The 27879-nt window shown below is 42.3% G+C and overlaps 1 protein-coding gene across 1 annotated transcript in view; it reads right to left on the reverse strand.

Annotated features, from left to right (window-relative positions):
* Positions 1–8515: 8515 nt before the first annotated feature.
* Positions 8516–27879, reverse strand: part of abcd2 (ATP-binding cassette, sub-family D (ALD), member 2) — a 48995-nt gene continuing 29631 nt past the window's right edge. The window contains exons 7-11 of the mRNA XM_083656517.1: positions 26805–26950; positions 21441–21586; positions 17540–17624; positions 15925–16050; positions 8516–9538 (exon numbers count right to left, since the gene is read on the reverse strand). Coding sequence (XP_083512643.1) covers positions 9334–9538; positions 15925–16050; positions 17540–17624; positions 21441–21586; positions 26805–26950 — 708 coding nt within the window. The 3' untranslated portion in view covers positions 8516–9333. The remainder of the gene's footprint in view (positions 9539–15924; positions 16051–17539; positions 17625–21440; positions 21587–26804; positions 26951–27879) is intronic.

Raw genomic sequence — 27879 nt, forward strand, 5'->3', positions numbered from 1 at the left:
CAAAATGGCCCCTGTGAAAAGGGTCTATGGGGACGAACAGGGCACTTTTCACGTATTATTGAAATAATGTGCTTTAGAAACTAAACAAATAAAACATAAACAATAAATACATAATACAAGCAATTCGCAGGTCCTAAAAAAAGCAGAATCACACTCACTACTGCACTAAAACCCTCCAAGTGAAGTTTTTAGGGTGGAAAACATATAGCCTACTAGTATTTAAGCCTCCACCCTATGAGACCGGACCACACATTATTAGTAGTATTACTAACAAGGTGACACATTGCATATTGTGGAAATAAAAGTGATTCTGATTCTGACATTATGGAAATCAGGATTTTCTCGTTGACTACAGATGCTACAGATGAACATGATGCCATCTGCTGGTCATTTCATGGCATCGATTTGGCCAGCAGATGGCTTCAGAATACAATGGAACAGTCGAGGCCCCGTGGAAGGTTAATACATTGGCTTGTAGAAACCATGACAATGGTAGTTAAATATCATACTGTAATATGTTTGCCACAGGCAGGAGCTTGGCACCGAGACTTCATGCTGCATGAGTCTGTTTCTATTGTTGGTGGGGCTAAATGGCTTCAGATGCACCAGTGTGAAGTGGTAGTTCTCTTGGGGCTAAAAGCCTTGTGAGTCCAAGACTGAAATAATCTGGATGCAGGTGGCCCTGGGAAACATAAACGTGAGATGGAATACTGTAGGCTGGGATCTAGGTAGGTGCAGTTTTGTTTTAGACTGAGACATTGAAAGCCTAAATAGCTCACACAGTGAGGACCACAATGGAAACAAGTGGACTTTATCGTGTGTAATTCCTTGACCATTTTAATACTGGTGTATGGGTTTTCTCTGTTCATTGTGTATTTTCTTATAACATCTGTCTGAAATAAATTCATTCATTCATTCAGTGAATGGGTGGCATGTCCTTTGGCCTGCTGGGAGAGGTTTCATTTCATCTCTGGTTCTTCAACTCTGGGTTGCTTACATTAGTAATTCTAACAGAATTCTAAATCTACCACATTTCAAAGCAAGTTAGAGGTTTAGTTCAAAAATAAAACATCTTGGAATAAATTGACATATTCATTACACAGTGCAGATGTGGAAAATGTGGCTCTTAATCTCTGTAAATAAAAAATGAGCTTAATCTTCATGTCAGTAATTATTTGCAGGTATATCTTTCAAATGGTGTGTGTATCTCGTTTGGGAAAGTGACTGTTTTGCTTATCACAGATCCATGGCCAAGGAATGGCGAGGAAACAACACCACAGCTGCACTGTCTTGGTTTATTTACATGAAAATACATCATCTTTCAAAGAAAAATGTAGCGTAGCACATGATTTTTCATTGGATGATCTTACAGTAGCTCTTTTTCCATTCCTAAGCTAAACGATGCACACGCTCACAGATGCCTACACATGCAGAATGAGATCCCAGCAAAGGACTTTGTAAATCAGGGGTTACCTTTACAGCAGGTCACAATAGAAAGACATTTCACTGCATTGAAGATTTCATTCTGGACCATCCTGGAATGGTCCAGGCAATTACATGTGAACTTGAACAACTCTTTGAATTCTCTGGAACCAGAGAACTGCTGTACAAATTGAACCTGTGGTGTTCAAAATGTCAAATTTGGAGCCGTTCCACAGACCATGAACAGGGATTTCAGCTCTGAACCTGAAGTGAGCGTGTGTGTTCTTATCCCCTGAAAAAGAAAGCCAGCATCAGAGCTCTTTTGTCACCTCATCTTTCCCCTGTCTTTCTCCATGCATCGAACGGCTGCAGATTTGACATCTTGATGAAGTTGCAGTTCATTGGTTTCTGCCTGGAGAGTTTTACATGTACTCTCCAACACCATTCAAAAAACATGGCATTTATATCTCAAAATCCCAATGGCCAGTGTTGGGGAGTAGTTAACTACATAGTTCAATATTTTACTAGTTTAACTACAATATGCAGTAGTAGGGTGGTAGGTGAACTACATTCAAATCTCAGTAGCCTTTTACCACGGCACCGGGCCAGAGAAAAGTCAAGATGGAAAAGGAAATGGAAAAGAAAAAAGATATTTAGTGAGTTTAGTAGGAAAAGGTCTGTAGCTACTGTAGGGGGTAGGAAGGTGGTAGAGTTGGGATTCGAGGGGTGGGTATAGTGGTTAAGGCAGGGGATCCAAATCTTTTTTTTTTTTTTGCTTGTGACCCCACTTTGACGTTACAAAAATCTAGGGACCCGACATTCAAATTCGGGTACATTGGTAATATCATCAGTGACATCACTAGTGTCACATCTAACAGTATGCCAACTTTCCCTCAGACAGTTGTACCTCGTGTAACAATATAAGATTCAGACTCAGATTGGGATAATTTCCCGTGATGTAGTTTGGATGTAGTTGAACAAAAAAAAATTAAAGTAGTTTTAGTTTGACAAGTTCTTTGAATAGTTAAGATGTAGTTTAACTACTTGTGTAGCTAGTAGTTTGGTAAACTACAGTTTTAAAGTAGTTTCCCCAACACTGCCAATGGCTCTTAATAAAATAATGTTACATGCAGTATTAATACAATCATTAACCCCTTCTAAAGCCACCTATTTCTGAAGAAAATGGTGAAAACGACATACCCAAACTAAAATGCTTACTGTGGCTGAACCGCTAGGGTTACAGACAACTGCCTGACCTTTTCTGAAAGGTAAGACTTTGACGTTTCTGGTCCAAGTATCAGAATGACTCTATGTGTTACCGACCCTGAGTAACACCAGCTCAAACACAGTGGTTGATTCTCGCCTAGAATAAAAAACACTTTTAGAGTGTAAACAGTTACCTGTGGTTGTTGTATTTATGGCTAGAAACCCAATGGAGACATAGCCACAGGCCTTACCACATCCCAACTCAAAGAAGATGAAAAAATACCAAAACATGAGTATTTGGCAGTGGTTTTTGTAGGGAGATACCTAGGCGGATTTCCAAAAAGCCATTATAAAAAGCCATTTGAAAAAGCCAAATAATCTGAAATGTTGTCTTTGTCTTTGTACAAAGACAGCTATAACTTCTGCTGTGTTGATCTGATCTGAAAAAGGAAGACATGGTTCGATGCGGAAGATTCAGCCGGTTAATTTGGTATGTAGCATGAACAGCATTGTTCAGAATTAACTACCTAATTAATCACATAAATGACAAATAAACAGCAAAAAATCAGAAACGTAACGCCGGCGTTACGGTGCCATGCAAGAGGTTAAATTAGCAATAATCAAATAAAAATGAAATATGTATAACCTGATCACATGTACTCAAATGTCTTTGTAGGCATAGTAGATGCTTTATCGTACATAATGGATACATTCAATCTCTTACTTACAAAAAGGATGACAAGATGACAGGGTCAAAGGTTTGTTAGTAAGGATGTCATTATATAGCAGGGTCATATAACATAGTACAAACCATATCTTAACTTGCAAGCTATCTTAACTCGTTGACGAAAATGACACGGTGCCATGTTAAGTGAGATTTGTCTTATTGAGTCCTTAACCCAGGATTAACGTCACTCCCCAACATTTTAGACCCTGGGCTAACTGCCGATTCACACCAGTGTATCCTAAAGCCTGAAGGAATATTAAAGGTATGAAAATATGCCTTTTCAGTGTGCAGGAAGTTACTGTCATCGATTCATAGGAACCTTTTGGCTCTGCATAACTTTAACCCAAGGCTCACTGGAGAGGTTGTATCCCTGACTTTGCAGTGTGATCAATACAAATCTAGAGTTTAGGCTCAGTTTCAGTTTGACAGGGATAAATTAGCCCAGGGTCAACTTTCAGCCTGGCAGTGCAGATCGCCATTGGGGCAGAACATGCCCTGTGAGAAGCACTCAAGTCAGCATATTGTTTTCATAATTCAAACTACTCCATTACATCTCCTCTCCACATCTAGGCAAACCATGAGAGCTTAGAAGAACACTATGAAGCGGACACCTGATGATTTAATATCCCCCTTCCTTCAATGTGAAATAAAGGTTATCTCTGACTTGGGTGGGGTCACATCTGTGCATTTCAGCCACTGTCTGCTTTGAATTTCAGCTCATTTCAGCTCATCCAGGTGGCACTGCAGACTCTGCATCATTCAGCGGTGTGGCTGGTTAAAGTTTTTCAGGATTTTAGTTATTTTTCTTCTCCAATCACATTCAGGGGGAATCCTTTAAAATGGTCCTCCAATAATCTAGCAGCCATTATCTGATGGACTCACATTTTTTCTAAAATTGCCCGGTAAAAAAAAAAGAACACTCTCCAAGGAGAGAAAAAGGATTGACTGAAAGACATCTGAACGTAGCCCAAGCTCAGAATAACAAAAGGCCTAAGTGAGTTGCTAAACCGGACATGCAGTCGCAATAATATACAGGTTTTCCGACAAATTAAATGGGTTATTATGGGTGTAGTTATGTATTTGTGTGCTGGTCTGAGAAAACCCTTCACATGTCACTGCTACACATTGTTGGTAATGAGCCAAAGGCCAAAAAATAGTTTTTTCTGATTTTGAATTATTTGGTTACTTTCATCTCCATAGTACATTATGGTGAATCATTATTTCCATAAAACAAAAAGGGGAAAAAATATTTTTGTGGTTTTGGTGGAATGCCATTGTAGAAAATACAATGTCGTGGAATGTTTAAAGCCATTTTTCTCCCATTTTACTTTTAGACACATAACAGATTAAAACACTCCTAACTTTTGATCTGAGAGAGTTATCACAGTCATTCAAAAAGTTCTATATATAGGAGAGTTTCTACTTTATGGAAATATAAAAATAAAATAAAATGTGAAATTCACACCATGTGAAAGGTTTTTGCAGACCACCACACATTTATAACATGATGATCAGTCTCTCCTCAAATGATAAGTTGTAGTTTTAAAGGGAGCAGCACTCTTATAGTTCATAGTTGTGCTGATGATGTGACTGATTGTCCACTCGGTCTACAACAAGGAGGCCAATATCAACATGGTGATTTGTTAACCAAATAGTGGCATGTCAACAAAATAGTGGTGTATTGACCAATCAGACGACACGGACACACGGTATTACACTGTGGCAACCAGTCAAAGTTTGGAAGTGGCATTGAGCCTGTGAGAAAAACAGAGAAGCCCGGTGGTTTTCCCTGGTTCTATGATTTGGACTATTTATACAGATATATATTTCAACACAGGCAGAGGGTTCAAAGTGGTTCCACACATTCAATCACTGTCAAACTGTATGTGAATTTCAAATACAGTGAAATGTTGCACAATTAAATTAAAGTATCCCATAACACAAAATGACCATGATATAACTGCAGGGGTTTGACAAACTAACGTTCTAGCCCATTCTCTCCGCCTGACCTCCCCCGCCATTTTCAAATGCTCAAAGACAGGACAGTACCCCAAACAAGTGGCCACTTTTGCAACATATTTTGTTCTCAACCCCAAAAAGCACATGCCAAAGCAGTCAAGGTATTTATATTGGATCTGCTGCTTTCGTAAGATAGCTTACCGTACTCATCATTATTGTGAAAATCAGGGATGCAAACTCAAAACCAGAGTGAAAAAGTTGACAGAGGCAGACACAAAACCACTCAAAATCATTCAATTATGTGCCCTATTTTGGGATCAAAAAGGTGACTGTCACCTAAAGGTGACTAGTTTGCATCCCTGGAAAATGTGACTTTTATATTTCTGTCCATCACAGGCCACCGTTAGCCTGGTAAACCAGTCGGTCACTTGAACTCACATTTCACAAAATGAAACAATGACATTGACAATTTATATCACTTGGTGAACTTCAGGACTGAATGAATGCGTGGAACAACACAGTGCCCAGTCTATGGCGAAACCTGAAAACTACAATCGAGAACAGCTGCTCCCAGATCACTGATGTGCTCCTTTTGACCATAACTGAGAGGCAAAACTGACCCTAGATCACCGTTCCTCAGACATGAATTGAAGTCTTCAGTTCGGGACACGACGAGCAGGCGTCACACACAGGTCTGAACCACAAAAACAAAATACAGCAAAAAAAAAAAAAAAAAAAGCAGTGATACCACCGTCCTGCACCAACCACACGGAAACACAATGTTACATTTGTGTGAGAGAAAAACGGTGTCTGTCAAGATAACAAACTACAAACTTCACAGTATATCACAACTTCAGATAAGCTGCTGGTAACAAATGTGGATTGTTGTAGTTTTGTTCCTGTAAACCTCAAATCCTGTTTACAATAACCTGGATAATGAAGGGCAGAGCCTGATCTCTGACCTCTTTGCGGAGGGGGCGAGAGACAAGGGAATTTCTCTAAAGGGATCTATAAGGTATTTCATTATAATCTCGATTTTGAAATTTAAAAAAGCTAAATTAGATGGATAATTAGGTATATTTACTGAGGCACACATACTGCTTTTCCATTAAGGAAAGGTGATGAACGCAAAATGTGTTGTATTTCCTACATTAATATCAAATGTACAGCTGTTTGGCATAGTGCGTCACCTCACAGTCCAGTACCGTCATACGGTTAACGTGTGTATCACAACAGGCTCAAAAGGAGAGTACCAAGTGTCACTGCTGACACACAGCAGAGACAAGAGTGTTTTGTGTCAACATCAGGGGGGATTGAACAGGCGGCAGGTGTGTGTGTGTATATGAGTTTCCATGTGCGAATGAAAGCATGTGTGTGTGTGACTGCGCAGAGACAGATCACACTCGACAAGGCTCGGGTCTCTTTACCTCTTTGTATTTGTTCGACAAACCAGAAGCGTATCGTTTTGGATTCAGACCTGTGTCACGCCAATAATACACACAAGATGGCCGTTTTGGTAACACTTTCTATGAGGGTCATGCCTATAATGTATTATGAGCACATTCATAAGACATTATAATGCATTTATAAGGCTCTATAAAACTCTTTATAAATCTTTATAATCATGCATGGCAACTTATAACATGGTTTATGAAGTATTATAAGTAATGGACATGTATAAGTCCAGCATTCATAATGATTTATACCTCCATGCCAAAGTGACAACAGTGTTTGAAAGAAGAATCTTTTGTTTTCCACTTTACTTGCAGCCAGCAAATACTGCTCATAAGTCCTCATAACTGTGTTATAGTATCATACAATTGCTAATAACACAAAGTCATGCTATTGCATATTATTGATGTTTATTATAATACATTATGTCCATCACTTATATTTTATAAACCTATTTATGAAGAGTTTCATATAGCCTTATAAATGCATGTATGTATTATGAATGTGCTCATAATGCATGTATAGACATGACCTTGACATGACCTGAAAGTGTTACTGCGCCTTTCTTTGTCCCTGAGCGCTGACTTGGCTTCCTTTTGATCACATCCTAAAGGACGTGACCCCTACTGCAGTAGTTCCCAAACTGGGGTACCGCGTACCCCTAGGGGTACATGGAGGTACTACCAGTTGAGAGAAAGGGAAAAAATGTAAAAGTGTAGAATAAATCATCAAAATAAATGAAACTTGAAAATAAATCTGCCCAGGAGGCACTCATTGCAACTCTTTCACTCCATTTCTTATTTTGTAATGTTACAGTATATTCTTCAAAAGGTGGGTTATCATTCACTCATTGCATCATAGCTATACTTTTCTGCTGCAGTTTTCTAAGCAAAATGTTGTAGTCGTGTAAAGAGGGTACTTGGATTCAGAGATTAGGGAAAGGGTACTGAAGGCGAAAAAGTTTGAGAACCACTGCTCTGCTGTCGGTGAATCTCCAAAACATCAACATTTCAGACAGAAACAAAGTAAAACAGCCTTATTTTTGGCTTGACCACCATGCAATTTTGAGTTAATCTAATGGGGTTTTGAAATAGTTTCCAAGTTAAAATACTGAAATTGCATTACTAAGTTGATTCAGGGCCGTGGTGAGGTATAAGAACAGGGATTGCACTGCTATCTGCACAGAAGCAAAGCATTACAGGGATACTGTGACATTCTGGAAAAAATTACCTTTTTGTAGGAAAGCACTTGTCACATTTTAAAGTTTCGACGTGTTCTACATTTTGCTTGAGAGCCTTTTCAAACCTGCAAGTCATTCTTCAGAAGTGAAATGTTCTCGCCAGAACAAGACAAGCTCTCACGAAACGATGAAGTTCACTTCACCCCCCAAAAATAAAAATAATACACATGCACTCATGTAAAAAGAAAAAAGAAAAAAGACTATACCTCCCATAATAAAATGGAGACATTAAAGCTAACTAACAGTGGTCAGTTATGCTAAATGTTATCATAATAGCTCTGTTTCTCAAAAGGAACTTGCTCTACATGACTAGCTAGACATAAAGACGATCTTGCTACTTACTACCTGTATGATGTTCTGGAGAAAATGACCTTTAATGCCTTACTTTTACATTGTGAACTGTAGGCTGCTAACAAGCTAGCTGACACGGTATAGCTACCTAGCTCCTGGCTAGCAGTACTCAATGGTTTGAATGAAGAATGCTAACACTACTTTATAAATAGTTTTAATGCTAAAGCAGGTAGAGCAATTATAGAAACTTTTTAGGTGACAAGTGCCTGACCAAAAACAAACAAACAAAACAAAACAAACAAACAAACAAACAAACAAACAAACCCAAAAAATAAATAAAATACACATTTAGAAATGTCAAGGTCATTGCCTTTGAAGAAATCAATGTTGCTTCACTAAAATCACATTGCATGATTGTTTTTAAGATTCATTCAGAACAACAGCATTTCAGAACCAAGAGGTCATGTTTAGTTAGTTAAGAAAAGAAAAAAAAGATTAGCATGAAACATCAAAATTATGGAGGTAAAAACTAATTCTGGACAATCAAATTAACTCAGTGGGGAATACTGCTTTCGACATAATTTAGTGGTTCTATAATAAAACTTAAAACTTTTCCAGCTAAAATGCAGCTAGCGTAAACAACCTTCTACAGCTGAGTAAAGTGCTAGAAAATGAACGATCCCATGGAGAAATTAGTTGTGTCTACTATCAGTCTCTGCCACTTACTGCGATGACATTGATCTTGGAAAGCATGAGCGCTAAAACCAAAACGTTTGAATATGTAGTCATTGTGCGTTACAAGGGGGCATAAAACTTTAGCTTTTCTCCATTAATCCACTTCATTCTCTCGCTCTCTCTCTTTCTGATGGGAATAAAGAGAGAGAGACGGGGCAAAGTAGAGAATAAAAGGAAGAGGGAGAGGAGGGAGGGGTGAAAGACTGGCTGCCACTGTTCCACTGGAGAGCCTCCTGTGAGCGAAAAAAAAAGAAAAAGAAAAAACGAAGCAAGTAAAAAAAACACGTAACAACCTCCCCTTTCAATCCTCGGCTGTTTTGAGAACCGAGTCCTCCCCCAGGATCTTGCAGAGTTCGTTCAGGCGGTGCTGCATCTCGGGGATGCCGGCCAGCTGGGCCTCCAGCCGCTGTTTCTCCTCAGTGAAGGAGAGGCGCGTGGCCGTGTCCAGCTGCTCGAAGCGCCAGCCTCCCTCCCCGTCGAACTGCAGAAGGTGGGTGTGGTACTTCCTGTTGGTGGAGAGGAAGCATTAGCACAAGTTGTGAAGTACGCGCTGGGGAAACTGTGATCTCCAACCTCAAACAGCTACCAACAGGAACAAACATCTAATTCTATTTTCAGGAAGCTAGCTATTCATTTCTGTATTTTGTTATCTTTGAAAGACCTTATCTTCATACAAGGCATCTCGATTCCTTGGCTCGCCCGCTGCGCGGACTCGCCTGACCTGCAGCTCGCCGAGCTAGTCCTGCACTTCGCATAAGCAGCTCAGCCACTGTGCGGCCTCGCCTGCAGCTCGGCTGCTGCGTGGCCTCGCCTGTTCTATTGGCATGCGTAGTGCACAATTGCCCAACTTCGCATCACTGATGACATCACTCACTGATGACATCACAATTGCTCGGGTGACCAGACATTGTGACATCATCAATGACATCACAGTTGCTCGAGACACATTGTGATCATCACTGATGATATCATAGACATTGTGACTTCATCAGTGATGTCACCTGTGTTCCATACCAATATCTTTAAACTAGCCATTAATCAGTGTAAATGGTGTAACCGAGGTGAATCAGCACGGATTCCTCGTGAGTCCAGTGTGGTAGCGAGTGGATTGGTTAAACTCACTCCCCAGTATAAAGGCATGTTAATCAGCTCCACCAAGAGAGCTCTCTTGGTGTTGCGGTTAACATGTCGGACTCCCAAGCCGAAGGTCCGCGGTTCGTATCCCACCCCTGGACAAGCCCTTAACATGGGTTGCTGCAAGTACCATCTACACAACGGCGTTACATATATACAGGTACAAGCAAACAAAAGAGATGCCAGAAGGTCCTGAGGGATCCTGCCCAGCCACGGAGGAAGAAGAAGAAGAAAAAACAAGGCCAGGTCGAAACCTGGCATAGGGCCGTTGTACCAATTTCGGTACCACGGTAAAAAAAACAGACTGATATTTCTTGAACATATTCTCCTTTATTAAAGTATGCAACTATTTTCAATGAACAAATGGCATGTAGCCTTCAACTTTAAAACAAAACAATGTGCTTCTGCTTACTTCTTCTTACATTCAACTCTGTATGGCAGTGAGTACAGACAGTGCAACACCAGTGGCATGTAGCCGTCAAGTATTTAATTTTATTATTATATTAAATATTATAATTTAATTTATTTCACAGAATTGCTGGAATCCTTTTTTTTCAACGGTGTATATTGGTATTTGATCGATGCATAGGAATTCTGCCAATGCCCTATCACACTTTCTTGCTTCATGCGAGTCATATTTCCTCTGCTTTTCAAAAACATCAGGAATTGTCTGCTGGGTGGTCTTTTGGGCTCCGCGACTTGTGCCTTCCTCTTCATCTTCATCTCTCGCATACTGTTAAATGGAAAGTAACGTCAGTGAGATTTACTAAAATAAAGAGATGATAAAGACAACTGCACATACACACATGTAGAGTGCAAGCAATTTTATGTAGCTAGTTTTAATTCACGGACATGTTTCACCCGAAAGAAGCTTGTATTTATTTTGATGCCATGTTGAACTATGGCTAAGTCCGGCTATTAGCCGTGTCCCATAATGTTTCCATTACAAACATTGCATGCACACGTGTTACACTATGCTAGCTAACGCTGTACCAGGTATTAGCCGGGTCCCATAATGATTCCATTACAAAACACGTTACGTTAACGTTAGCGCAAACGTTTTTTGGTTACACAATGCATTGCCAGCTATCTCAAAAACGAATGTGACAGGATAAGGTCTGTTTGATATGTTGTTAAACGTGTTATTTTACACCGTTTGAAAGAAGTAACCCACCTTGAATTATTTGAACAGGTGTGGGTGCCTGTCTTTCAGCTGCTTGGCGAGATTGGATGTGCTACCCAGTTTGGTTTGGAACTCCCTTTCACACTTTTTGCAGATGGGACTTTGGGGACTGATATTTCCAAATGCGACTCTTTGCATTCTTCTTCTCAACAAGTTGAGTTGTTGGAATAGGACAGGAGCAGCCGCAACCGAATGCTGTCACATTCACAGCTGCTTTACATTAGGACAAAAAAGACGATACATGTCAACTCCTGAAAAATCGAATCAATAAATTCCTAGTCGGATCGAGAGAGGCACCAGACGGTGAAATGTCCGACGACGGCTCTTGTGGAACTCTCTGAACGAGCTAGCCACAATATTAGCCAGAGGTGCATTACCGCCACCTACCGGACTGGAAAGCGGAAAGACATTACATTGCCTGAATCCGTGCTAAAATGGTTTGGGCGACAGAGTGGAATGTAAGGGCCCTGCCGTGCATTCTGCACAACGGCCCCAAAAACATGAATCGTGCCAACGAGATGGGGGAAGGGGGAAAAAAGAGAAAAAAAGGGGGGGAAAAGAGATTTTTTTTTACAAACTAACGAAGTCCGTAACCGGGGGACCAAGGGCTTTGCAGAATCAAAGCCCAACAACGTCCCACACGTCTGAGTAAACAAACCATGATAATGGTAAAAAAAATAGGGGAGACAACATCCGATGATGCGCACACTGGCCAAAATATAGAAGACCTCATGAGATAATCTGGCACTACCTGAGCCAAAGAGACCAGATTGACAGGTTTTACATGAGAAAAATAAAATAATAAATGTGTACCAGTTGAAAGAGGGGAAAGTAATGGGGAAAAAAAACATGGGTCTGTATTACGCGCCATCAGAGTAACACTATAAAAATAAGACTATACATCTAACCACTTTGTGGGAGTGTAAAAAGGAAATCTTCAAAATCTGCATAATGGTAGGTAAGCACAAAATAACCGGCTTACAAACAATACAACCATCTTTGATAACCCTCTGAGAAAGAAAAGTAGCTGATGGTGGTGGTGGTATTAGAAAACAAAACAAAACAATTGTAGCCTATAAATCCTGGGGCCCTATCTTCGCAAAAGCGGTAATTTAGCGTTTGTGCACGCAATGCAAATTGGGGGCGTGGACAAACGCATGCCTGTTATAATTGTACTGGACATAGGCGTGCCACATGCCGAACTAGGCGTTTCAGCGCAAAAATGTGGGGATAGATGGCATTATCCTATCGTCAGCAGCTCGCAATTACTTTGCGCTAAGAGCTTTTAAAAGCACCTCTTACGCGCTAAATACCCCGTGCACCATAATCTCCATACAGCGCAGGGCAGAGTAAAATTCCTTTTGCATCATTACGCACAGCCCTGCCGCGCCAGAACATCAAATTATGCTGCTAAAATTGGGTATTAGCAGATAATTCAGTGAGGCAATCAACTATAACTCACTGAGAAACTTTTATCACATCGCAAAGAAGGAAATTAATTGAGAAAACCTGTTGGACAATGCACATAGGTTATTCACCTTCATAACCCGGAGGGTCATTGGCACCGCAGACGATCTGTCAATAAGATCTCTCCGTCTCTCTCTGTCCTCGGCACGAGTGAGTACACTCTATTATGTATGGAGAGAATTACAGCATATTGCATGCCTCGCGCAAACAGCGATTGCAAGACGGGAATCCGATTGTTTTTTATTGATGTAACGCCCAGTCATTGCCTGGCCACACCTGTGAATAATTCTGGTACTTAAAACCATCCAAATCCTGTTTGAGCAGGCATTTTGGGGGCGCAGATGATTTTGGCACGGCTCTAATTTGCGCCTGCGTTTCCACATCCCCACCGAGAATTGCATCCCCAACATATTTCAGGGGTGTTTTAACTTCGAAATCAGGGAGGTCACGTAGTCTACCCAGACAATTATATCACTTTTAAACAGTTACATTTCTGTATTCACCTTATTTTTGAATGCCCCGCTGTACAAATAATTATGGGTACAAGGTCCGGTTTAACGTGACTTATTGTTGCAGCTTGCCATTTCCTAAAATGGTATTCTACTTGATTTGAAAAGATGGCCGCTTATACTCCCTTGTACCCTGGCTGAATTGAACATAACTTGGCCAAGTATGTAACATACCAAATAAAACAAACAGTAATGTCTTTATTTGATGTAGAATGCAGAGGACATGTAACTGTTTCGTTAAACTCGCGTTCCAGGAATATTGTATTTACTGCACTGCTCTAAAATGGCGTTAGTGGCGCGCGACTCAGAGAGCCTGTTCGTCCTGGAAGCCACTCGCTTTGCGCCAGAACACAATCGATTTGGGGGTGGAACACACCAGGATTGGCCAACGCCAATGCCCAGAACTGTCAAATCAAATCATCGACAGAGACGCTATGGCCCGCCTCCCAGTATTTTCAGTGTATCAGAGTTAGATAGAGAACGTGACAAATATAGCCACGTTATGGTTATAAACAACAAACTAACGCTGGTGATCCGTATGGAAACAGTGTTACTCGAAATGGTTAAAAGTTATATCAATTTGGTCATTCAGTGGCGTTTTACTGCCATGTAGCATAGCTAGCTAGCCGCTAACATTAGCCACAGTAGGCGATTACACACATGATGCACTGCGCTCTTAAAGGGATATTTATCGACGAGATTTTTGCCAAGCTGGACCTGATTAGTGATTTGCTCCGTTCGCCCAGATGGTTGTCAAGCTGTCAGCAACAAGGCTGGGAGGATTACACCAATAAGGTGGATAAATCATTACAATATGCTCCCGTGAGGTGGGGATGCGTTTAGCTGCTGCCGGGCGGGGGTGCAAAACTCGGCATAACACTTGGACAAATGCGCAAGGCAGACCGCTATCTTCCCTGCCTTAAGGCATGCGCAAACAGGTGCGCAAGCACAAATAGGGGATATCGCCTGTACCAAGATAGGGCCCCAGGTGTACATTGAAGTCAGCTGAACGTAGCCTGCGTGAAATACCTCAAGCTGACCAGCAGAGATATTAAAGCCATAGTATTACACACAACATACTCAAGCAGTGTGGATGAATTTCCATTGAGGATTTTAAAGTCATAGCCAGAATGAGAGCAAACACACTGATAGTGCTGGATTTTTAAATATACAGTATATATATTATTTGAACAGTGAAGAAAAGAAAAATGATTACCCACTATAATCGAGTGAGGCCGGTCGTGCTCAACACTGTCCAGCAGCAACAGCACGCTTTAGGTTAGAAATAATCAATGGAGTTTTGTTACGTGCAAACCTGTTTAAGAGGCTAGTTGGACGGTCGGGCATTGGCGAGGCTGGAGCGCGTACGTTCATCCACCACAACACCCTCCAGGGCATCGACGTGTCTCGGTGTTCCAAAAACGCTCCGCCCCCGCCAGTGATCTGTTAATCGCTGCCGACTTGGGGGGTAGGCGGACTTGGGGGGTAGGCGGACTTGGGGGGTAGGTAAACGGCTTAGAGTTGGCGACGCTGCCGGTGGAGTGGGTCCATCCATCGTTGTATCCTCCAGGGCTACAGGGAGAATGTCGCCTCTATTGGTCACACAGCGCCCTCCAAAGGCCTCTCCTGGGACTAAGCATTTTTGTGCCTAACGTCCCGGAGGCAGCATGCACGCATGCGCTGTACAGCAGAAGCGCTGTCTTCAGGAAAACAAGGAAATAACGGATTTGCTACGAAAATGACGTTTCACGTAACTATGGATTATTATTTCATCACGTGGTGAGTAGCCGATGTCACAGCATGTACATAGAACTTTCTGGCGCTGTTTTTTTTTACTTTGAAACGCCGATATCGATACCGATGCTATTGCACCCAGAGGGCGCAGTTTCTCCAATAGCAAAACTTGGAAAAGCTGCTGAATGGGGTTTTAAGCTGCTCGCTACAGTGAGATACACATTATGGACTCTGTGCGCCCCTAGTTATTGAATGCCATTATTGACTCAAACCATTATTATCTCAAACCATCTAAAAAACGGCACCGCCACATCAGGGACACAGTTACTGAAAAAAGTGTGTCAAGACTGGAGGTACTGCCTCTGTAGTTAGACCAGGCGCACACATACACACACACACACACACACAAACAGACATCCTTAAAAAAAAAAAAAAATTGCACCCTTTTGCAGTTATGTAATCACACGTGCTGACATCGCGATTGCGATTCGATTAATCGTGCAGCACTAACACACACACACACACACACACACACACACACACACATCACTTTCCAAACCCTAACCCTATCCTAACCCCCTTCCAGGTGAACTTTTCGGTGAGGTACATCTCAGGCTCATACTGACAATGTCACTCATAGAGTAGAAGGGGTTGCACTGCTTAAAAATAGGTGAGATAGAATAGAATAGATCCCCTTTGATATTTGCCAATAAATAGAATATGCTCAAGACGTATGTTATGCTCATGTAAGGCATTTTGGATATATGCGTCCACCAAAATGACTGATGTCATCCACCAAATGAGAGATGTAGAGTAGAGTAGAGTAGAGTAGAGTAGAATGTTTTCTCTGTCAGGTGTGTGTTACCAGAGGGAGGGTCTGTGTGTAATGGACAGCAGGGAGATTCCAGAGTCCTTGGCAGCCTGGAAGATCTTCCCCTCCACGTCGATGCTCACAGCGCTGGTACACTCATCCAACAGGGCGTATTTAGGCCTGAAATGCACAAAGAAAATGGTATTAGTAACTACTATACATCCAACAGAGCATATTTAGGCCTGAAATGCCCAAAGAAAATGGTATTATGGCCCATTTGGTGGTATTAGCGCGGTCCCGCCCTGCTCGACTCGCTTTTTTGTATCATTCCACTGGTCAAAAACCGGGACAGCCCAGGGTCGGGGTTGAGTCATGCTAGTTTTAGTCCCTGCTCTGTTGAGGTTCTAGCCGGTACCATACGGTGACGTGAAAACACTGCAGACGACTGATTGGTCAGGCACAATCATGTTTACTGTCTACTGTCAATGCTGGATACCAATTTAGTGGGTCTTACCTTCTCTTCTGTTATTTCCATCAGTATTTTGAGTCGCTGCCTTCGGCTCTGGTGAAATAAAATCGATCTCCTTGCTCAGCCTTAACATGACAGTGGTTTTCAATTGTTTTGAGAGAGGAAAAGTCTGCTGCTCGGGAAGCCCTTGTAGTTGTGTGCTACGTCGGCTCCGCTAGGCCGGAGGCGGGGGTTTAGCGGAGCCGCGGCTTTTCCTGGTGAGTGGCCGCCGGGCTGGTAGCTTCCCTTCTCCCCATAACGTCCCCCGTGCAGCACATGCATGTAAATAACAACAAATTGATATCCATTCTCCTGGCTGGTGGTCTCATTTGCCCATGTAGGTCATATAGAGGCACCAGTATTTCATAACCAGTTAAAAAGTTCCGTGTATGGATTTAATTTTAACGTTATACGTTATAGCCTACTTCCTGGTATGGTCACAGTGACTATACTGACTGAGCACCTAAAGTCACGCCGGTTAAAGTCACGTCCCCTCCACGCAGTATCATCATTTGATATGATTTGATTCTACTTTTCAGGAATCAGACTGGTCACAGCGGCTCGCAGCCTGCAGCCATATTTGCGCATCTGGTCTATTTTTGACGCGAGCCATAAGCAATTAGGCTTGGGAATCCCAGAATGCAATACAATGCAAGATTGCGCATTGCATTCTGGGATTGTTTTCCACCATATTGGTTGATTTACAAACGTAACTCATTCATAATATTGGCTACACGAGGATGCTACCAGCTGGCATTTTGCCCTGTGTTCAAGCTCCACCCCCTCTCCATCGCGAGACCCATTATTGCAGCCTTTCACACAACAAAGGAAGCGAACGCAAAGAAATTACTCAATGCAAAGAAATTACTCAACGCAAAGAAAACACCAGAGCAGACACTGTGTGACACCAACTAAAATGTTGTTAGTTGTGACTGGCGTGGAGTGAAACAGAGCACCTCTGGTGTGAATGGCCAGGCTCCTGCTCTGGCTGAATTGACACGCCGCACCGCTTTGGGATCCAGTGTGTTTGCGCCGTAATGTTGGAGGTTAACCGCTGCAGCTACAGCAACTGTCTAATGTGACAGTAATCCTCTGTCAAGTGTCTGTTGGTAATTGAGCACCACTGTAAAGGCAGACGGCAGTCAGCCTGCTTCTTCTTACCTGTGGTAGAACATACGAGCCATGCCCATCCTCTGCTTCTCGCCCCCGGACAGCACGTCTTTCCAGTCCAGCTCTGCATCCCAGCCTGGGAAAATGACACACAGTTCCAACCTCAAAACACTGATATTTTGGCATTTTTAATAGCAAATACTTTGCACTATTCTTTAAATATCACCATTTTAATTTCATTTCCCCCAGAATGGTATTGTTATTATCAGGGTGGAAAGCCTAGTCTCAAACCACATTTACAACACCATCATAGGTGTGTCAAACAAACGTTAATATCTCAAAAACTATACATCGCATCACTTATATTTTGACATTCTGAGTGAGAGCAGAAGTAGCTCAAGAGTTTGATGTATAATATATGCATGTCGTGTTAAAGTTGTGTGAACTGTCGCAGTTTTTAAAATGTAAACAGAGTTAACTGGCTAGAGTCAGCCACTCACGCCTCGCGCCACTTGTGCTCCATAGGGTTCCATTGCCGTAGCCACCCAGTGACGCGGTTTGTTTACCAAAATTCTGTTCGGCTGATCCCTCGTATTCAATGGCAGGGGAGACTCTAGTATACATAACTGTCTTTAACTGAAGAATAAAAAATAAATAAACATTAAAAATGAACCACTACATGAATAAATGAAAAATAAAATAAAATTGCACAGCAGGTGTTTTCATGTTATGATATCCAATATTTGATAAAAGGTCTAACTGGTCTAAACCTACTGTACTACTGTAGTAATTCAGAGTCAATAGAATGGCCTCAGATACCCATCAGCAACCCAAACCCACATTTTCTATCCAAGTGAGCAAGTGGGCAATATCTGTCTGTCTGCTGTCTGTTTCATCAGTGATGCCAAGTTCTCATCAGTGATGCGAAGTTCCCTACAGTCTAAAGTACAGTCCCTAGAACCAAGAAAAAAAATCAGCAGGTCGTAGAACATTCTTTGACCGTGCTCCACATCCCTGGAACCAGCTACCTCTCGCAGTTAGAGAAGCTGGTTCTGTTGAAATCTTTAAAACTAGACTCAAAACCTATTTCTTCTCCCAATCATACAGCCTAATGTAATGTGTAGGTGGTCGCCTTGGCACCCAGCCATGTTCACAAGGTCCCGTACCCACAGCTCTCTGTTGACTTAAAGGGGAACTCCACCGTAAAACAACGCTGATTTATTTTGCACATGATCTCACACATATCTAGTTTGACAGTTATTGAGAGTTGATTTTATTTAAGTTGTGGACCAGTGTTGTGGAAAGGTCCCAGTTCCGTGTCAAATCTAGACCACTATGCTGCACACCTGAAACACACCAAACGACTTCTGTCCTTTTCGATTACATTGTTTTGCGTGTGTGTCTGGGTCTGAGTGTATGCACGTGAGTTAATTTGTATTGTAACCTGATTCCTTCACGATATTCAAACAGTGCAGCCATTCATACATTTAACCCTATTGGGGCACTAAGCTTTGAACAGTAGTTAGTTCAGTATAGGCCTGTTTGTTTTGCAATGAGGGGAGAGTGGCTGCCAATTAGCCAGAGACTCCAATTTAGTCAATGCAAATAATAGCAAAGTGCATGAGAAAGCAGACATAGCCGTGGCTGTTTCATCACAAAACACCACATAACTATGAAATTGTGTAATGCAATCTGTGAAGGGAATGCTATTAAATAACGAGACTAGGTCAAAAACATAGTATATGTCTGAACCGGACTGAATTTCTAATTCTGAATGCTCGTGGTGGTGGTGGGTGGGGGGGGGGGGGTCTAACCCCATAGAGCAGGGGTTCCCAAACTTAAGAAAGCCGCGGCCCAGTTTGAAATCTAAAAATCTTCCCGGGGCCCATCCAACCCTTTAATCACAACTCTGATCAACACACGAGACTAAGATGATGTATTTCCCTATATGTTTTTTATATTAGATGTTTTTTTTATTTCATTAACAGATCATGTGAACTTGGGCATAAGGGAAATTTATAATCCATCCACATACAAAAACATTTTGGCAAAATAGCCAAAAGCAGATTGCCAACATTTTCTCCCCCCCTTACTCATTTGCATGCATAACACATTAGGTAGATATACAAATACCCCAGCTGATAGTCGTTTCTGTACTCTTTGTAACAATGGTTCTATTGAATCAGAAGTCCATGCACTTATTCATTGTGAACTTTATGTGGATGTATGATTTTTTTAAACATTTTAAAGTAAAATGCATGAATTTGGTGTACTTTGAGAAAGCTTAAGATCAAAATTAAAAGGCTAGATCTATGAAGAACATGTCATCATTACTGTGCTGTGGGTTTACAATGACAAACTAAATTTCTCCCTATAGGTCAGGGATACTCAACTTGCTTTGCCACTTTCGTGAAATGATAGAAGGCGAGGGGCCAGTTAATAAACAAACAATATACATTTTTCTGTAGCGGATTGTAGGTTTTTGCAGTGTCAGCCGGAGTTTAGGCTGACAGTGTTGTGCACACCGGATAGTTAGTTAGGTTAAGTTAGTTGGGTTAAGTACATACATAAGTGCCTGGGTAGCGAGCAGATGGCGGTATTTGACAATTTAGCAGCTAAATCATAGATTATTGAAAGATATTCCATATTCCAGACTGAAATGCTATAACAGACGTATTGGCCAGAATGACATGAACATTTATTGGACACTTATTCAGCGGATATCTTGCATGTTGCGTTCAGGTGCACTGTTAAAAAAAAAAAAAAAAACATTTTTGGTCAACATCTTATTGTGGCGGTCAAAATATTATTGTGGCGGCCCGCCACAAATTCCTTTATGTATGGGAAACACTGAGATGATATAAACAAGTTGTGTGTAATTTTAGCTGGTAAACACTGTATCAACCAATGTGCCAAAGCCTGCCATCTCATCCTGAACAGGAGACAGTATTTTCTGTGTGTTTAAAACATGTGCTTTTTCTTTTCTTTTTATTTATTATTATGATTTTTTCTCTTCTTTTTGTTATCCTTCTGTGTATGATGATGACGACTGTGTGTGTGTGTGTGTGTGTGTGTGTGTGCGTGTGTGTGTGTGTGTGTGTGTGGGGGGGGGGGGGGGTGAGTGACATGCATCTAATTAGCTGATCACTGTATGCTGTTACTTTTTCTTTCTTTTTTCTTTTATCTGATGTGATTTATTGTACACTACTGTGTGTTTTTCTTTTTTGTATTTTTAAAGTGTGTGTCTCATAACTCCTAGTGAGTGGTCCACAATACTTGTTTTTATGCTGTTGTATTGAGGAGTGACACATAAATAAACTTTTCTACTCTTTCTACTCTACACATTTGTTGAAACAAAATGTGATGAGCAACAACAAGAAATTAATCCACAAGCTATTAATGCTATTTAGGCTGTGAAAAATTATACCTTATCTGTAAAGGGGAGACTCGTGGGTACCCATTGAACTAATTTTAATTCAGATAAATTGAGTTGAGAGGTCAAGGGACCGGTTTGAAATAGTTTTCCCTCGCCCAAATCTAACCTATGTTTGGAGCTTTATTTACCCCTCTTCCCGACAAGCTAGCATACTTATGCTTGGTAGCAATGGATGCCTTAGGTCTTCTAGTTTCTTCTGATCTCCACTGTAGCTTTAAAAATGACCCTGCTACAGCCATTTCATTGCCTGTGAAAATCGGGAATGGGGGGCAGTACGGACTGTGCGCACTGTGTTTACACTACTGCCCCCCCACACTTCCTGAATGGTATTGCATAAAGGACGTTTTGATATAAAATACATAAAAGTGGATTTTATGCAACAAGTTGGAAGCTATTTAGAAGAGGATGTTAGGCATCGGATAGGGTCTTCACTTCAAGTCTCTGGCTCAGGTAAATAATCTTTTATGACGTAGAAACACGTAGAAACACACAGTTCCACCTCTCTGAAAGTCCTACCTCCCTCTCTGGTGACGATGTGGTTAAGGTTGACTATATCCAAGATGGCCTCCAGGTCCTTGTCGCTCAGGCCTCTGGTGGCCATGTCCTCCACCAAGTCCGGGTAGATCACCTGGTCCCGCAGCGAACCGATGGACATGTAGGGCCTAGGGAAACAGGCACACACACATTTAGATATACAACACACACATACACACACACACACACACACACACACACACACACACACACACACACACACACGTTTAGGTATACAAGAACACACACACACACTAGAGATGCGCGGATGAGCTTTTATGCCATCCTAATCCGTGTGTATGCATAAACCATCCACCTGCCATCCATCAAGCAAATTATTTCCTACTATTTATAGATCCGCGCGCCGCCGGCCGTGCACCCGATGTTTCACTATATTGTCTTTTAAATCAAGCAGCGATTCTCGCATTGGGGAGACAAACTTACTGTGTCTGCTGCCGGCTGTGCGATCGTTGCAGTCCAGGACTCCAGGTAAACTTCCACGCTGTTGGAGTCAGATTACATGTCCAGTACTTCACTCGCTCAAATGTAGCCTACTACAGTAGGCTAACGCTACTACTACTGGATAGCCTACTGGATAGCATTAGCTTTAACTTTAGAACAAGACTGGATTGGCCTCATCGTAGGGCAAAATATGAACGTGTCTTCTCTTCCATCAGCGAAGACTCCTGTTTGAGGTTCCGGTGACATCATTCACCTTATATGGACCAAGAATGCAATGTTTACCACATGGCTACTGTTTACCAGTGCCTTTCTCCTTTGGGGTGGTCCTTTGCTTGATTCCAACATAGTCGCTAATAAAGTGCCTGACGAAGAATGAAGATTAAAATACGTTCATAGACTAGAGAATGTATTTAATATTAATGTTCCTCATTAATGATACATAATTTCACCCAGCCACAACCCATCTGCTATTATTCACAATGTTTATTTTTATGATTGTGGGATATGCACGGTCTGCACGGTTATAACACACACACACACACACACACACACACACACACACACACACACACACACACACACACACACAGACACACACACACACACACACACACACACACACACACACACACACACAGCATATGGACAGGGTCGCCTTTGAAAAAAAGAGACCCGAAAGCCCGCATACATTTGATCACTTTTATCACTCCCACCTTAAAATACTTTTTACTTTGCACTTTATAATTTGAGTTTGAGTTCTTCTGTATTGCTCTGTCTTCTACTATTGATGTGACCACTGTGCTGCATACTTAGACTAAGTCAAATTCCTCGTTTCTAATCTACCGTAATTACTTACTGTGGCTATTAAAGCGAATCTTGGAATAGCCAGAGGTGTGTGTGTGTGTGTGTGTGTGTGTGTGTGTGTGTGTGTGTGTGTGTGTGTGTGTGCATGTGCACTTCAAAAGGATATACGTTTGACCTTATCCACTGAACCTTTCCTTGTTGACATCTCATTTCGTTAAGTGCGCCACACTCTGAGGAACAAGAGGTGTCTGTACAAAGGGACACCTCTTTCAGACACTTAAGAAACAAATGCTTAAGAATAAAGGCATCTATTGTGCTTCTGTTGTTCTCTATTGTATGGTAGTGTATTGGGTTCTGTTACAGCCACCAGGCGGGTGGCTGTCTCATGCCGTGTATAAAATATTCACCACACCGCGCAACGCAGAAGGGTTTGCACCTCCAAGCCGCCCGGGGTAAGATTACCGTTCACGGTTTATCAGGTTTAGCATACACTTGAGTCATAGTAGGCGACTAGCATTATTTCAAAAGTAAAAATTAGAACGTGTATGTGGTTAAAGGCTTTTGCACACCAAGTCCGTATTTTTCGTCTGAAATTATCGCACGTTAAATAAATACGACCTCATGTTGTCACGTTTAAACACTGATTGCAAAACTTCCGTCTGTCATTAAAGTTTTCGGAACAGGTTTGATTTTCTGCGTTTTCCGCATCAGTCAAAAGCCTTTTGCGAGCTGTTTGAGCCGTGTGTGTCTGTGTTTGGGGGACAGAGGAGCGGCCGAGCGGGACTCCAGTCTGAGTGGAGAGGCAGCGGCTCGCTCCACCTCACCGGCTCCTCTCTGCCCCCTCTCCCCGGGGAGCGGTGCTGCAGCACCCAGCCACAGTGCACCACCGCTGGCTTGGCGAGGTGAAGGTGAGCATGGAGCCATGTATGATATGGTTACCATTCCCCGACCTGCTGCCATCTGCCTTCTCCAGTCCACATTATTGCTGCTGCAGATCAGCCGCTGCTGCCTGTCAGTCATGTTGCAATGTGGACACAGGAGAGGATGAATATTTGTCTCGTATTGCGAATAGAACAACGAACATAATAATAAAACGCATCAGACTCAGTGTGCAAGGTTTCTGTGAGTGTGCGTAATGATTTTTTCCCCGGATGACAGATAAAAAAAACGCATACGAAAAAAACAGACTCTGGGCCCTATCGTCATACAAGTGCTATTTGCTTTTTGCGCTTGCGGGCCGGTTTGCGTGCCATAACGCGTGTCTTATGCTATCGTCGGACCAGCACAGCTGCCAATTTGCGTGCCAGCCACGGTAGCAGCCACTTTTGCGCCGCTTTTACCGTGCCGGCGCTGCTGTGGGTGTGCATTATGCTAAACCAGGCGTGGCTGCGCTAAATCCTCACGTTATGATATTGTCTGTAGGCACGCAAACCATTGCCGGACTTTAGCGCTAGACGAGGTAAAAGCACCTCTTAATGCAGTGCAAGTGGTCGCGCACCCTTATTCTCTGCTGCTCCGGCGCAGTGAAGGGGAAATCCTTGGATACATCATTACGCACGGATGTCCCATTAAAATACAAATGCCAGGACATCAAATTCTGCTGCTAAAATTGCGGAACAGCAGATTATTCAGTGAGGCAATCAACTATTATTCATTGAAAAACTTTTAAGTGCCACAAACATGCTGATATCATTTTTCTACCCCTCTGTCTCCCTCTCTCTATCTCTCTCCAAAACCTCACGCACGCATGGGCGGCTGGGCGCACACGCAAACACACACCATACTGCATCGCCCAGATTATTTAATCACCAATGCTATAATTAATAGCCTATTATTATATTAGTCTACAATTATTTTCCCCCTTTGAGTAGCCTACATTCATCTGTCAGCATACTTCCATCACCTGTCAATCAAACAAAACTTCTGTCTCTTTATCTCCCTCTCTCTCCAAAATCTGTTAGGCTGGCTTTACACGGTGAAACTTGCACGCAACTTTAGTTGCATGAAACTTAGGTGAAACCAAGTTGCAAATTAATTGCATGGTATACGGTAAATCCTTCTGCAACTCACTTGAAACTTCTGTGAAACTCAGCCGCAACAGTTGCAAAGCGCTCAACTTTGTGGAACTAGTTTCATGCAACAGCCAATCAAAATGCTGAGAACCAGTCAGCTGATCACATAGGCTCTGGCTGTCTGAATCAGTGCGCAGTCTCAGAAGACATCTATGTCAATATCCATTTATAGTCATAGCGCCCCCTACTGGCAACACAGAAAGTGGTTTGTAACTTGGCCCTACATGCTCACACGTGCACCAAACTTCACATGTTTGATGAGCATCCCAGCCTGAAGACATCTAGATGACCATTTAGAGTTATAGGCAGAGCGCCCCCTACTGGCAACACAGAAAGTGGTTTGTAACTTGGCCCTACATGCTCACACGTGCACCAAACTTCACATGTTTGATGAGCATCCCAGCCTGAATACATCTAGATGACCATTTGGAGTTATAGGCAGAGCGCCCCCTACTGGCCACACAGGAAGTTGGAGTAACTTTATTGTAGATTGTCCAATCTGCTCCAAACGTGTCATGCATAAGTGTCCATGCCTGTAGACATCTATATGTCAATATCCATTTATAGTCATAGCGCCCCCTACTGGCAACACAGAAAGTGGTTTGTAACTCGCCCCTACATGCTCACACGCGCATCAAACTTCACATGTTTGATGACCATCCCAGCCGGAACACATCTACATGACAATTTGGACTGATAGGCAGATTGCCCCCTACTGGCCAGACAGAAAGCGGTTTGTAACTCGGCCGTACATGGTCACACCCGCAACAAACTTCAGATGTTTGATGAGCATCCCAGAGCATTGAATGTATTCTGATCCATGCGGAGCCATCTACATGGGTTAAAAATAATAATATTAACATGTTGTGAAGTATAGTGATCACATAACTGTTTAATGCTATGCTATATATGTTTTAATGATAATCAGTTATCTATATATGAAGCTACAATTTCATACTGTTGTCACAAGGTGGCAACAACGAGCTATTTATTTATTTATTTTCCTTGAATCAATCAATAAATTTGAGAAAAATAATAACAATGCACTCACCGGAGGCTCATTGGATCAAGCTCCTTGAAAAGAGTGTGAAACGATCCACTGGTATGTCTTTTAAGTAGCCAGTCCTTCACCCACATACGTTTAACTTTTTTTTCATCTTGTGTTTTTTCCTCCTCCTCCTCCAACATATCCATGAGTATTAATGCACTAATAGCTCTCTTCCTATTCTCGGGGCCCGGGACAGCCATATTTTATCTAACAAAGTAGCTAGCTAGCTAGCCAACCAGCCAGTCAGTGCCAGAAGAAAAACCGATACAACACCTCCGAGTCCGAATTGATATTTTCCAGCGAGAAAACAATATGAAATACGATACAAAGATGCAGAATGACAATTCTCACTTGAAAAAAGAAGAAAACCATACAATAGATGAAAAATGACCAATCTAGCTAGCTAGTTTTGCTGGAAGAAACTGCCAAGTTGCACGAGACTTGATTATTTTTTAATTGCTTTGTGTAACTGTGAAGTTGCATGGAAATTGGGTTGCATGCAACTTGCAACCTGCAACTAGTTGCGTGCAAGTTTCACCGTGTAAAGCCAGCCTTACAATGGATTATATTACCAGCAGTGTTCACCGTTACAATGATCAAATCCTAGAAAACACTGTTTCATAACACCTCACTGCTGCAGGATAATGTGAGAAATGTGTGTGTCTGTGGGTGGGCGGTCATCCCGCCCCCCGTTTTCTCCCCAGCTGTACTTGGCTGATAGATCTGGCCAGCCTGGCGTCACGCATTGTTTTCTCACATTGTTCTGTTCTCACAAACATGGCGCTCCTCCCGCTGTTCTCATCATAGGGTCAAGTCTGCAACGTTAGTCAGCTCCATTTGTCCGAGGGGTCTCGAACCTGCGACCCTCGTGTTGGTTGGCAGGGAATCTACCTCTGCACTACCCGGACACACATGTGCCTGACGTGTGTGTGTGTGTGTGTGTGTGTGTTTACTGTTTACCTCTGAGGGATGTAGAACATGTGTTGAGGAGGCGGTTTGTGCAGCTGGCCGCCGTAGACGGGCCACAGGCCACTCAGGATCCTGAACAGGGAGCTCTTCCCACAGCCGTTAGGGCCAGTGATCAACAGGTGCATGCTCTCCTCCACCTGCAACACAGTCCCCATTTACACCTGCTATTCAAATGCCATCTGTATCCGGACATGTTCTCCGGATAAGGAAAAATGCATGTTAATCCAAGGTGTAAATGTGTCGTGATCAGAATGTTCTCAGCTCTGCATGACTACATCTGGAGGTAATCTGTCTCGCATTGTGTCCGGATCTTACTGTAGGTAGGTGTTAAACGCAATCCGTACAACGTGCTGGCATCCGGCTCTTGTTGACCACCAGTATATGTGAATATTTACGTGCCTCTACTATAGATAAATAACGAGCGAAATACTGAAGTATACAGTATAACACAGATATGTTTATAACCTAACCAAATCCATATAGACCGCACACACATGCAACTCCTGCCACTGCCTAATCAATGCACTACAAAGATGATTAAGAGGTGTCACTCCGGTCAAAACTGAATAGGCTAAGAGGAGAGGTAGGCCATGGGGCATCTGGGTAGTGTAGAGGTAAAAGCACTCTCCTACCACCGCGGAGACCCAGGGTTTAATTCCCGGTAGTGGTACTTCCGGCTTGGTCAGACGTTCTTACAGGCACAACTGGCTATGTACTCTGAGCTGATAAACAAAAACAATTGTGTCATTTCGACTATAGGGGGCGCTATGGCAACAATAAGTACCCTTAGCTCACAATCCATAAGAGCGCACGGTCCCCAAATTGGGTACATAGGTTCATAGAGGACTCTTCTACTCTGGCCTAAAAAATGACACCGATTGACCTCAAGGTGGCGCTATAGCTGCCCTCTTTACATTTTGGTCCATAACTTTGGAACCATAGCTTCTACGATCAACATTCTTTCTATATAGACCACGCCCATTTCCGTCTAACTAGATTTTCCGCCATTTAGAATTTTGTCCAAAAGCATTTTTTCGCTATTTCTCCTTCAAATTTTGACTAATCT

Source organism: Poromitra crassiceps (assembly GCF_964638095.1).
Source record: "Poromitra crassiceps genome assembly, chromosome: 2".
In the NCBI taxonomy this organism is placed as follows: Eukaryota; Metazoa; Chordata; class Actinopteri; order Beryciformes; family Melamphaidae; genus Poromitra; species Poromitra crassiceps.